This window comes from Acartia tonsa, chromosome 15 (genome assembly GCF_053477335.1).
Source record: "Acartia tonsa isolate MP-2025a chromosome 15, ASM5347733v1, whole genome shotgun sequence".
Lineage (NCBI taxonomy): Eukaryota > Metazoa > Arthropoda > Copepoda > Calanoida > Acartiidae > Acartia > Acartia tonsa.
In genome coordinates this window covers 19,447,959-19,461,276 of record NC_137274.1, presented here as the reverse complement: position 1 = coordinate 19,461,276, position 13,318 = coordinate 19,447,959, and the positions used below count along the sequence as shown (strand labels likewise).

At 35.1% G+C, this 13,318-nt stretch overlaps 1 protein-coding gene across 5 annotated transcripts in view; it reads right to left on the bottom strand.

Annotated features, from left to right (window-relative positions):
- Positions 1-13,318, bottom strand: part of LOC145307199 (uncharacterized) — a 184,246-nt gene that overhangs the window by 62,786 nt on the left and 108,142 nt on the right. For all 5 annotated transcript variants that reach the window (XM_080149571.1, XM_080149572.1, XM_080149576.1 and 2 more), the window contains exons 2-5: positions 5,959-6,022; positions 3,298-3,369; positions 2,494-2,570; positions 1,034-1,088 (exon numbers count right to left, since the gene is read on the bottom strand). In XM_080149571.1, the coding sequence (XP_080005697.1) occupies positions 1,034-1,088; positions 2,494-2,570; positions 3,298-3,350 (185 nt within the window). In that variant the 5' untranslated portion in view covers positions 3,351-3,369; positions 5,959-6,022. The remainder of the gene's footprint in view (positions 1-1,033; positions 1,089-2,493; positions 2,571-3,297; positions 3,370-5,958; positions 6,023-13,318) is intronic.

The window sequence follows — 13,318 nt, the reverse complement described above, 5'->3', positions numbered from 1 at the left end:
ATTAATTTCTTATTTAGATCTGGTAAGATATTAGAATACCATCATTTTTGAACACTTGATGTTGGGAAAACTTGAGCTCATTTATAGACATTTATTTCCTATTTAGATATGTCATAGATCTTGAAGCAATTAAGCAGACCATTTTGTAAATGTTAAAATTGGAAGTCTGTATTAAACAAAAGTTGTCGCAAATATAGGTATAGAATAAATTGGAAATTTGACAGAAGAGCAGAATTTTCAGAGAGAGAGAGGGGACAATGGACTGTTTAATGCACTATTCCCCAAAGTTTTATAATAACATTTTCTTATTCGTTGGATTAACGACTTTGAGGACTTTAGTAAATTAGGATTGGTTGGTTAATTGAGCTTAAATTTTGAACGTTTCAACCACTAATTCTAATCTACAGAAGGGTTAATTTTGTGTATCATCTTTGGGGATGTACATCAATTTATCAGCCATTGTCTTATCCCTTTAGATACCTAAGAATTTTAAAACAATTGCTGATAAATGGATGGACACCCCCAATAATGATACACTAAATTACCCCTTCTGTAGGTAAAAAAATAGTGGCCAAAACATTTGAAAACTTAACTTTAAGAATCAACAAATTAAAAGCCAACAAATAAGAAAACGTTAATATAAAACTTATGGGACCAGTGTAATAAACAGTATAAAAACTATGTATAATACAATGCTAGACATAATTTTTTTGTATGGATGAGAACCGGTTCTAATCCACCGGATATTAATCAGTTTCGAATGAATATGAGAATAGTTATTTCTCGCATTGTATTATAAACGGCTTTCCGCGGATATAGAATGTACAATTATAAGATTAAAACTAGTTTTTTATCCCCGAGGTGCCGAAGGCACCGGCTAAAAAAACTGGTTTTAATCTTATGATTGTACATTTTTATATTCATAGAAAGCTGGATATAATACGATGCTAGACATAGTTTTTTCGTATGGATGAGAACCGGTTCCTATATACCGGATTCGAATAAATAAGAGAAATATTATTCTAAAATTCCTGATTGAGTGACATGGCAGCCTCCAGAGGACAGAGAATCCAATTTACCAGCTCCTCCTAGTAAAGCAGATAAGTGACAAAGCCCAAATTGTGTTAAGATTGTGTCAAAAATGATTCACGTGACATAATAAAATGAGGCAGTTGAGAGGAGAAGTGGGAACAAAAACCCCTAAAAAAGAGATGGATAATCCCTCATATCTATTACGTCATTTTGGATCATTTTTGAAACAATTCTAACACAATTTGGGCTTTGTCCAAGTAAGTAAATATGAAACTTTAGGTTTTCCTCCTACAAGGGATTCCTCCCACACAGGATTCCTCCCTCACGGGATTCCTCCCAAACGGTATTCCTCCAACATGGGTTTCCTCCTACATGGAATTCCTTCTAAACGGGATACCTTCAACACAGGATACCTTGCACACAGAACTCCTCCACAGAACTCAAACTGGATACTTCCCACGTTATTCCTCCCACACGGGATTCCTCCCAAACGGGATTCATCCCACACGGGATTCCTCCCACATGGGTTTCCTCCCAAATGGGATTCCTCCAACTGGGGATATCTCCCACAGAGAACTCAAACGGGGTCCTTCCCACACTGTATACCTCCCCAACAGCATTCAACTTTAGAATTTTATCACCTGGCTTGAAAGTTAATTTTTGGTTCACTACAGACATTATGTTCTGGTTTTATTTGACAAAGGAACAGTAGAAACATATATGTCATCTTTGGTTATGTTGCGGTAAAGGGCCAAGATTCAAACTGATCACCTTCCCGACTGATGACCAACAAGTTGGTAATGAAGTGCCCCATAAAAAGTTTGGCCAAAATATTGTGTTTGATGGGAATATGAGATAAATAATGATTCCTCAGCAAAAAGTATTTTTACTAAATAGAAACCTTTACCAGCTGTAAGTTGCACATTGCAATGATATGCAATGTCTTAATTATGGTGTTTCTTCCCCAAAAAGGATATTTACCCAACAGAAAACCAACCCTTTCATTGTGCGACCTTTGTCTGAAAGTTCTAACTGTGCATGGTAATGAGTTGTGCCTGTTTAAAGGACAAGACTTTCCCCCAACACAGTTGCAAATCTGATATAATGGCAATAGGTACAAATCTTAACGTCTCTAGTATAATGTAGTGTTGTTCAGATTCCAACCCAAAAATCTCCACTATGGCAAGCTGACTTGTTAGAGGTACCTCATTAATTACCTCATACAGGCGGAGATGCTGTCCATGACCTTCAAACTCTATGGTCCAACAACCTAGGATAACCAAGGGGAGCCAAATATCTCCTTTTCTGTCCAAACACCCGGGCAGTAGGAACCATTTTTAATGTCTTTAGTTATGACGTAGTGTTAAGCCGTGATTAGAACCTCTCACCTCCCTCACTACGATCCAGTGCGCTACATATTGAGCCACGGTCACTGGTTACTTGTTAGAGGTAGAAAGATACCTCTAGATCCAGAACTGTGGCTAGATGACCTGCTACTGCTCTTGCTGCCTGCATTTCCATTCCCATTGCTCCCAGACCTACAAATGTAAACGATTAGGCACAGGATTTTAACACGGGGTGTGTCAGGGGGTGGATATTAGAGTTGGGCCGGATACTTTTTTTGGCTGGATACTTGATATTCAGCTTATTTCTACTGCCGAATATCTGGTACTTGGCCGGATATCTGGAAAACATTCTATATCCGACAAATTATCGGGTATCTGGCTGGTTAACTGGATAGTTTCAATTTCCGGTATCCGACCGGATATCCGGCCATATTAGATATTCAGCCCAACCCTAGCGGATATACCTACCATGGAGGACTATGCATACACTCAAATTCAAGCAAGCATCCATGAGTTGGTAAATTAAACGGTGGTGTGATTTATGGCGTGACCCTTGTCAACAGGGGTGTAGGGGAGTCGACACCAATGGGGGTGTATCAACTCTGCTTAATTATGTCAGGGGGGTAGATACACCCCACTTTCTGCGCGCTGCGCGGGTAAAAAAGATTGATTTAGGTTTTTGTTGATGGTGAGACACTGTAACTTGAGCATATAAATCCTCACTTATGACTTTTTGATTGGTTGATTCGTAAAATTTTCAACCACTAATTTTAATCCACAGAAGGAGTAATTTTATGTATCAGCATTGGGGGAGTACATTAACATATTGGCCATTGCCTTATCATTTATCGCTTCGTATTATACACCGCTTTTCACAGATATTATGACTGAAAACCGGTTCTAATCCAGCTAATCTTACCTCTTATGAAGACTGGAAAGTCTATCTACAGCTGCTACATCATAAACTGACATCTAGCGGTTTCAATATTAACTAAAATAATAAGGCATATAATATTGTACCTTGTTGTCCTAGGAATCATTATTGAAAAAATCAGACGAATAGGATAATTATATCCTTATAATAAAGTAACAGGATGTTTGTTTGTTTGTCTGTCTTTTTGTCTGTACCAAGGGATCTCGCTAACCACTGAACCAATCAGGTTCTCCATAACAGGATAGCTTCTCATATATCCCTGGAAGGTTTATAACTATTTCGGGGGATGGTACCACCACCCTCCCAAGAGAACTCACAAAAAAACTAATTTTTAAAAATATTTTACGTAGAGACTTGAATACAACATAGACATGAAAAAAACATTTAAAGTGCCACTAGAAGCATCTAGAGGCGTAGACGCTAGTGATACAAAAAGTTAAGAATCAGCTTGTTTCAAACTAGCGGCTACGCCCCTAGAGGCCTCTAGGGGCACTTGAGGAGGAGAGAGTCGAATTTGATAATTCAATTTCTTATTTTAGATTTTAAAAGAAAAAGTTTAAAAAAATTTACGTTTGATGTTTATTTTTCGTTGAACTCTCTTTCTAAAATTGGTAAATTTTTTAAAAATTTAATTTCTCTAGGGAGAGTGGTGGTACCCTCCCCCAAAATAGTTATAAACCTTCCCGGGACATATGAGAATCTACCCTGTTAAGGAGAACCCAATCGGTTCAGCGGTTAGCGAGATCCTTCGGTACACACAGACAGACACACAGACAGACAGACAGACACACAGACAGACAAACATCCTGTTACTTTAGTATAAGTGGAGGTACGGACTTTCTTGTAATAATTATAGAGTTGCTACATTTCCTAAATCATACCAAACATGTTATAGGAATTGTCATGCAAAGTTTGAAATTAATAGGACAATTCTAACATCTTAAAATTTTTGGAAAGAGCTAAATGTTACAGACGGACGGACGGACAGACCCAAATTATAAAAAAAAACTTTGCTTTTTATAATTGTTTGACTGTCTGTAGCTTACAATATTGCAAATCGCTGACCCGATATGGTTCTCCTTTACAGTGACATTTCTTATAGCCTAAAGGTCCTCTTCAGTAATGGGACTGTAAATTTAACTAGTACCCAAAGTCATTATCTTAGAAACTTTGGGTACTTTATTTAAGTCCAGAAGTGTACACACTTTTCAACCAATAATATTGATCTACAGATGAGGTGATTTGTCTTTTAAGTAGGCTTGGGCCGGATAGATTTTTTAATGCCGGATATCCGGTATCTGGCCAAATATATACCAACGCCGGATATCCGGCAAATTACCGAATATCCGGCAAGATAAATCAACCGGATATCTGGCATCCGGATATTGAAAATGTTCGGATATCCGGCCTAAACCTACTTTTAAGTAAATATTGTACAATCTGAGAAATGACAGGGATCTAAAGGGATAAGACAATGGCCGATAAATTGATGTACATCCCATAGGATAATACACAAAATTACCATTTCTGTATTAGTTAAAATTAGTTGGGGTAACGTTTGGACACTCCACTTAGGGAAGAAACTAATTAAAATTCAATAACTAAAATAATAGGTTGTGTGTCTGTATGTAGATTAAAATCTTGCAAACAGCAGACCCGATATGGTTCTCCTTTCAGGAAGGAAGAGGACAATGGACAGTTTATTACACTAGTCCTCAAAGGTTTATAATAACATTTTCTTATACATTGGCTTCACAACCTTAACAACTTTTATCTAGTTTTTATTGGTTGGTTCATTAAGCTGAGTGTCCATACGTTTTAACCACTAAGAAGGAGTAATTTTGTGTATCATCATTAGGGAGGTACATCAATATATCGGCCATTGTCTTATCCCTTTAGTTCCCTGAGATTAATGCCTTTAGATGAATGGACGTACATATACCTATTTGTAGAGTGGCTGCAATAATAAATAGAGGCTTTGCCCCTAGCCTCTAGGGGCTTTGCCCCAAGAGGTGATTTTAAAAAAATTAAGGCGAAATTCGTAAAAGGACCAGGGAAATCTTAAGCAAATTCTTTTGTAAAAAAGTGGGAGGGGATTTTTTTTGGGGGGGGTGTCCCACCCCCCAAGAAAATAGCTTAAAACCACCACAGGACCAATACCCTGAAGAGTAGAATCTGATCGGTTCAGTGGTTACTGAGATCTTAAGGGACAGACGGACAGACAGACGGACATCGTTCTACTTTGTATTATAGATAGTTATTTATCGCATCGTATTATAAACAGATTTCCACGGATATTGAAATCTACAATTATAAGATTAAAAGCAGTTTTTAAGCACCAAGATGCTGAAGGCATGGGCTTAAAAACTGGTTTTAAAAAAAATTCTTTAATTTGTAGAAAACTGGATATGATACGTCGCTATACATAATTTTTCAGTATAGCTGAGGAGAACCGGTTCTAATCCACCGGATATTAATCGGTTTCAAAGCCATAGTGGAAATATATATTTCTCCTTGTATGTGTTTTTATTATCGTATCGTATTATAGACAACTTTCCGCGGATATTATACGGATAACATGCTTAGAACCGGTTCTAATCCACCGGATATTAATCTGTTTCGAAGCCATACTTGAATATTAATTACCTGTATTTTGACTCCAGCCGTTAGGGCATATTTTAACTATACATAGTAATATTAATTAAATTATCTGAAAAAAAAATATTTTAAAGTAAGAGGATGTTTAACTGTCTGATGCTTAAAAGGACTCTCCACAGAAAAATCAACTTTGGATTTTTGAAAATCTAACCTGAAACTATTATTCTCTGTTCAATTTTAGGCATTTTTTGTTTTTGTGGCATCGCGATCGAAGCCCTTTGAAAATTTTGTCCGCCGCCTATTTGTACTGCCGCTATAACAATATATACTACACTTTCCTCCACTCAATATGTGTTCGCCGCTAAAGAACATTTGCTCCATTGCAACCGGCCGCTCTACGATTTATCCTCTTCCTTGACTGGACAATCCTGCCGCCTCCATTTTGTGTTTGCCTCCGCCAAATATAACCATCTTTTGCCGCAGTTGCCGCATTCATCGCCCTTCTCCGCCGCTACTCCGCTATACATTGCGTACGTAGCTATACACAACACCCCCAGCCTCCATTTAATTTCTGAACAAGGGAGAGGGGAGAATGTATTAAAAAGCGACGTACAGCGGAGTAGCGGCGGAGAAGGGCGATGAATGCGGCAACGGCGGCAAAAATAGAAGCTAAAAATCACTAAAGCAGCACAAATTAAATGGCGGGAGGATTCACTTAAAGGAGGTAAAAAATTTCAAAGGGCTTCGATCGCGATGCCACAAAAACAAAAAATGCCTAAAATTGAACAGAGAATAATAATTTCAGGTTAGATTTTCAAAAATCTAAAGTTGATTTTTCTGTGGAGAGTCCTTTTAAGATCTCAGTAACCACTGCACCGATTGGGTTCTACTCTTCAGGGAATATATTACTGGTCCAGTGTTAGTTTTAAGCTATTTTCTTGTGGTTTGTCCCCCCCCCCCCCCAAATAAAAAAATTTAAAAAGTTTGTTTTCGATTAGCTCCCCCTCACACTTTTTTTTCTTTTTCTTTTAAAATCTAAAATACAAAAAAAAATTGTGTTGCTCAATCGCAGCTCATTATCTCTAGGGGCACAGCCCCTAGAGGCTAGGGGCGAAACCGCCAGTTCTTGCATAAAGTAACAGGATGTCTATCTGTCTGTAGTTTGTAGCTTAACATTCCGCCATCCGCTGGACCTGATTGGTTCTCCTTTTTAATGAAGTTTCTCATAGGTCCAGAGAAGGTTTATAACTATTTTATGGGATGGTACCTCCACCCTCCCGACTAAAATTTAAATAATTTAATGTAACATAGCCTAAAACAACCCCGAAACCCTAAATGGAGACTGAACGACGGACGGACGGACAGACAAAGTGATTATAGAGTAGCTTCGCTACTAAAAACATAAAAATTGCTCTTTTTTAGGCTTTAAAAGTATATATAGACATGAACTAAAAGGATAAGACAATAGCCGATAATGATTTACACAATTACCCTTACAATTGAAACGTTTAAACACTCAACTAAACAAACCAATCAATCAAAATACTCCCAAAGATTAAGTCAACGAATAAGAAAAAGTTATTATTAACTTTGGGGGCTCATTGTCCCCTCCCTCTGAGATATATATAGATATATAACTAATTTAACAAAATATAAGAATTAAAATTAGAAGATTTTTAAAAAAAAATTAAAAGATTTTTAAAAATATATTTCTTTTTTAAAATAGTATTATATTTTGAAGTTACAATTTCAATCATATTAAAAGTAAAGCTTTTTTTCGTCCGTACGTCTGGAACGGATAGCTTTTTAAGTTACTTTAGACATGTTAAAATTATTTTATCGATTTCAAACTTTGCATGGTGATTCCTGTGGTAGTTAGGTACGATTTAGAAAGCATAGCAACTCTATAATCGTTACCAGAATGTCCGTACGTCCATATTAAACATGTTGATTTAAACTTTTTTTGATAACAAATTTTTATGTGATAAAATAATCCGATTGATCTGATTTTAAATACTGATTCCTAGAACAACAAAGTACAATGTTATAAGCGAAGCATCTCTATAATCAAGTACTTAAAATGTAAGTTTCGTTTTTTTTTAAGCGACGGTTTTCTATAATTAGGGTCGGTCCGTACGTCTGTACGTAACGGAAAGCTTTTTTCTTTGATTTAGGCATGTTAGAATTGTCTTATCGATTTCAAACTTTGCATGTTAAGTCCTGTAGTAGTTAGGTACGATTTAGAAAGCGTAGCAACTCTTTAATCGTTACCAGAATTTTTGTATGTCCATTTTAAACAAGTTGATTTTTAACTTTGTTAACAACAGTTTTTTATGTGATATAATCATTCGATTGATCTGATTTTTGGAGTACTGATTCTTATTACAATAAGGTACAATATTATAGGCTAAGCATCTCTATAATCAAGTCCTAAAAATATCAGTATGTCCTTAAACAGTATCCTTTATTTAATAAATTGCAACGTATAATTTTGTCTAAATTTGTACATTATATTTTGTATATTCAGTTAAAGTTCGCCTATCATACCGTTTCATAGCTTCGCTTTTATGGATGTTGTCATCCTTGTAAAATAAAAATTTCACTTCTTAATTCACATATGATGATACACAACTGAGCTTTTTTATTATTTTTATGAAACTAGTTTTTAAGTTTCCTTTTTTAATTGATTTGTACCCCCTTTTTAATAAACGATACTGTATTATGTATTCAGGGATAAGACAATGGCCGATAAATTGATGTACTTCTCCAATGATGATACACAAAATTACCCCTTACGTAGATTAAAATCAGTGGTTGAAACATTTAAACACTCAACTTTAGGATTCAACCAATCAAAGTTCCCAAAGTTGTTAACCCAACGAATAAGAAAACGTTATTATAAAACTTTGGGGACTAGAGAAATTAACATCCCATTATCCCCTCTCTCTCTGATTATAGACAGCTCTCCGCAGATATTAAAATGAAAAATCATTGATTAAAACCAGTTTTGTTAGCCCCGATGGGCCAAAGGCCCGCTCTCACGAAAATATTATAAATGTTATAATTTTTGTTTTATAATTTATCGAAAATTGTCTGTAATACGATGCTATACATGATTTTTTAGTATGGCAGAGAACCTGTTCTAATCCAGCGGATATTAATCGGTTTCAAAGTCATGTATACGACAAAATATTATTTATGTATCGAGTTTTTGTGATATTGTACATACGGGAATCAGAATAGATTTCAAAATTATTCAAACTTTGCATGATGATTCCTGTAGTAGTTAGGTACGATTTAGAAAGTATAGCAACTCTATAATCGTTACCAAAATGTCCGTACGTCCATTTTAAAAAAGTTGCTTTTTAACTTTTTTAACAACAGTTTGTTATGTAATATAATAATCTGATTTATCTGATTTTGGAGTACTGATTCCTATTACAATATTTTAAGCAAAGCAACTCTAAAATCAAGTCCTTAAAATGTCAGTATATCCTTAAACAGTATTCTGTATTTAATAAGTTTTGCTACAAATTGATGTGTAATTTTGCCAAAACTCGTATATTTAAATTTTGTATATTTGGTTTTGACACTCTACAAGAGGCAATGTTCGTCTGTCATACCGTTTCAGAGCTTCGCTTTTATGGATGTTGTCATCCTTGTTTTGTCCACGAAGGGAAGAGAGGGTAATCATATAGAAATAGTTATTTCTCGTATTGTATTATAAACGGCTTTCCGCGGATATAAAATGTACAATTATAAGATTAAAAAAGATTAATCTTATAATTGTACATTTTTATTTCGTAGAAAACTGGTTATAATACGGTGCTAGACATAGTTTTTTCGTATAGATGAGAACCGGTTCCTATCCACCGGATTCGAATGAATACGAGAAAGGCAATTAAATTACATCCCCGATCATGATAAACAAAATCACAATTAATGGTTAAAAAGTGGGGACAATGAAGGTTTGTACAACCCGATCATCAAAATTTAATGAAAGTCCCCAAAGTTTTTAAGCCAACAGATAAAAGAATGGGTTTTCTCGTATTCATTCGAATCCGGTGGATAGGAACCGGTTCTCATCCATACGAAAAAACTATGTCTAGCATTGTATTATATCCATCTTTCTACGAATATAAAAATGTACAATCATAAAATTAAAACCAGTTTTTTTAGCCGGTGCCTTCGGCACCTTGGGGCTAAAAAAAACTCATAATTGTACATTCTATATCCGCGGAAAGCCCTTTATAATACGATGCAAGAAATAACTATTAAAACTTTGGGTACAAGAACAGCAAGACTAAAAACTTTGGGGACCTTTATCATTTTGATTGGTTGGTGTCCAAACTTTTCCCCAAATAATTATAATCCACATAACGGGTATTTTCTTTTATCATAATTTGGGATATACATCAATTGATCATCCATTGTCTTATCCCTTTAGATCCCTGTTAAAGGGGGTTTAATAAAACAATATAGGATTTTTTGAAAGCTAGTTGCGTAAGAGTCCAGGGATGTAAAGGGATAAGACAATAAATTTACATACATTCCCAATGATAATACACAAAATTACCCCTACTGCAGATTACAATTAGTGGTTGAAACGTTTGGGCACTTAATTAATAAATGAACTAATCAAAATTCATAAAAGTTCCCAAAGTTGTTGAGCCAACGAATAAGAAAATGTTATTATAAAACTTTGGGGACTGGTATAATAAACAGCCCATTGTCCCCTCCCTAATGTATACAGGGAGCGATTAATCGACGATAAATTAATCCAAGTACAATTCTAGACGTGGGTGGATGATCGATTTATTTTTCATTGGTCATTCTCTACTAGGGAGGGAGAGGACAGTGAGCTGTTAATTACACTAGTCCCCAAAGTTTTATGATAAGGATTTCTTATTCATTGGCTCAATACCTTTGGGGACTTCTCTTAAATTTTGATTGGTAAGTTTAGTAAGATGAGTGTCTAGACGTTTCAACCACTAATTGTAATCTATTGAAGGGGTAATTTTGAGTATCATCATTGGGTATGCACATCAATTTATCGGCCATTGTCTTGTCCTTTAGGAACAAAATATTTGAAGACGAAGAAGTCGCTCAAAAAATCAGCATGTGACGTCATAAAAATGAGGGATTATCCATCTCTTTATTTTAGGAGTTTTCTTTCCCATTCCTCCTCTCCTCATCCCTCATTTTTATTACGTCAGAATTTTTTTTGAGGGACTTTCTTCGTCTTTATTTGTTCTTCAAATGGATATAGTATATACGTGGATATTATGACAGGGAAAAATTGTTTTTTTTTGTGGTTGACAATTCAGCTTGCTATTTCCCCAGTCATTTATTGACCAGTTCGTTTACCCAGCGGGAGGGGAGATTGTTGTTTTAGCCAGCTAAAAGGTTCACTTTTTTAGAGTACATAATAATCTGGTGTAAGATCCAAGCAATAATAAATCCATTATCCTTATACTAAAGTAACAGGATGTTTGTTTGTCTTTGTGTTTGTGTGTTTGTACCGAAGGATCTCAGTAACCGCTGAACCGATCGGGTTCTCCTTTACAGGGTAGATTCTCAAAGGTCCTGGGAAGGTTTATAACTATTTTGGGGGAGGATACCACCACCCTCCCAAGAGAAATCAATATTTTAAATAAAAAAAACATTCAAAGTGCCACTAGAGGCCTCTAGGGGCGTATTATAAAAAGTAATACTCGCAGCTGGCTAAAATGACCATTTTCTCTAATCCACCCGCTGTACTTCATCCCCTCCCCTCCTACTTAATGAACAAACTAACCATAAATGAAGTCCATATTAGCAAGCTAAATTCATGACAAATTTTTCCCTGTCAACATATCCACGTATATACTATATCCATTGGAAGCATATTCTTCATATTCTTCTTCGGTTCGTTCGTCCGTAATGGATGCTTTTATCGCTAATTTAAGCATGTTAGAATTGTCAAATCGATTAAAAACTTTGTATGATGATTTAGAAAGAGTAGCAACTGTATAATCATTACCAGAAAGACCATTAAAAAAATGCTGAATTTTTAACTTTTTGATAGTTTTTTTATATGATATAATTATCCTATTCATCTTTTTTTTGCAAGGTAAAATGTTTTAAGCCAAGAATCTCTATAAATAAGTCTTACAGTGCAGTGTAATTATGTTCATTTGATGAATTCTATATCTTTTAGAAATTTTTGATAGATATGTTCTCTAAATATACTAAATATATGAATAATAAATGTGTTCTTAACAGTGTTTTTCAGTCCTTGAATACTTGTATTATATTGTGTTAATCCTATAGTATTCATTGTTTATATAAAAAATAGTTTATTAATAAATTCTTAATGCAATGTAATTACCATTTATGAATGTTGAATATTAAATGTATATGTTGTTTTGTCCCAAATATTTGAATTTGAGTGTTCGGCAGCCGCGCCTCAGCCGCGCATAAGCCTCAGTTTTAAACCTGCTTGTGAGCAAAAAAAGAAATTTCAAAAAGAAGGATTGTCTGCTAAAGAGCAGGTTTAGACATACAGCTGAATTGTAGAGTTTAAAATGACGATTTCACCGAGGCTTACGCGCGGCTTCCGATACCTGGTTGTTAACGTTCGATAATTGAATTTTTTAAGCTTCACTTTTATGGATGTTGTCATCCTTGTTGTTTTTTAAGAGAAGTCTTTTTAATTAATTTTTTGACCCCAAAAAGTTCTAAAATTTTTGCAAAAAAAATTAGAAGATTTTCTTTTTCTAATTGGAAGATTTTTAAATTAATATAAACAAAGGAAAATTTATAAAACTTTTATTAATTCCTAGACAAAAAGTTAAAAGCCACATATTTGTATAAAAAAAGATGACAACATCCATAAAAGCGAGGCTCTAAAATCAGATCGTAGCAAATGAAAAAGTATTACTTTTAAGCTTTGAGAAATTTTGACATGAGCTGGATCTTTAAATCATTTCAATGGTGCGCCAAATCGGGGTGAGCCAACTTTCCACCAATGAGAGCACAGCATTTGACGAAATGCCGCGCTGTGATTGGCTGAAATTCGGCGCACCCCGATTTGGCGCACCATTGAAATGATTTAAATTATGAATTACCGTAATTTTTATTAAATGGTAATTCCTGAAACAATTAAACAATGTGTAAAAAGCAAATAATAAAAGATATAATCAAATTTAATCGATGGATAATGATATAGCATATACGTGGACATATTGACAGGGGAAATTTGTCGTCAATTTAGGTTGCTAACATAGACCTCATTTATTGTTCAGTTCGTACATTCAGTATGAGGGGAAGGTATTGGTAATGGGGATGGATGCATGTGTGGCTATTTTAGCCACACATGCATCACTGTATTAGAGTACTTGAATAACTGGTGCAACATCCAAGCTAT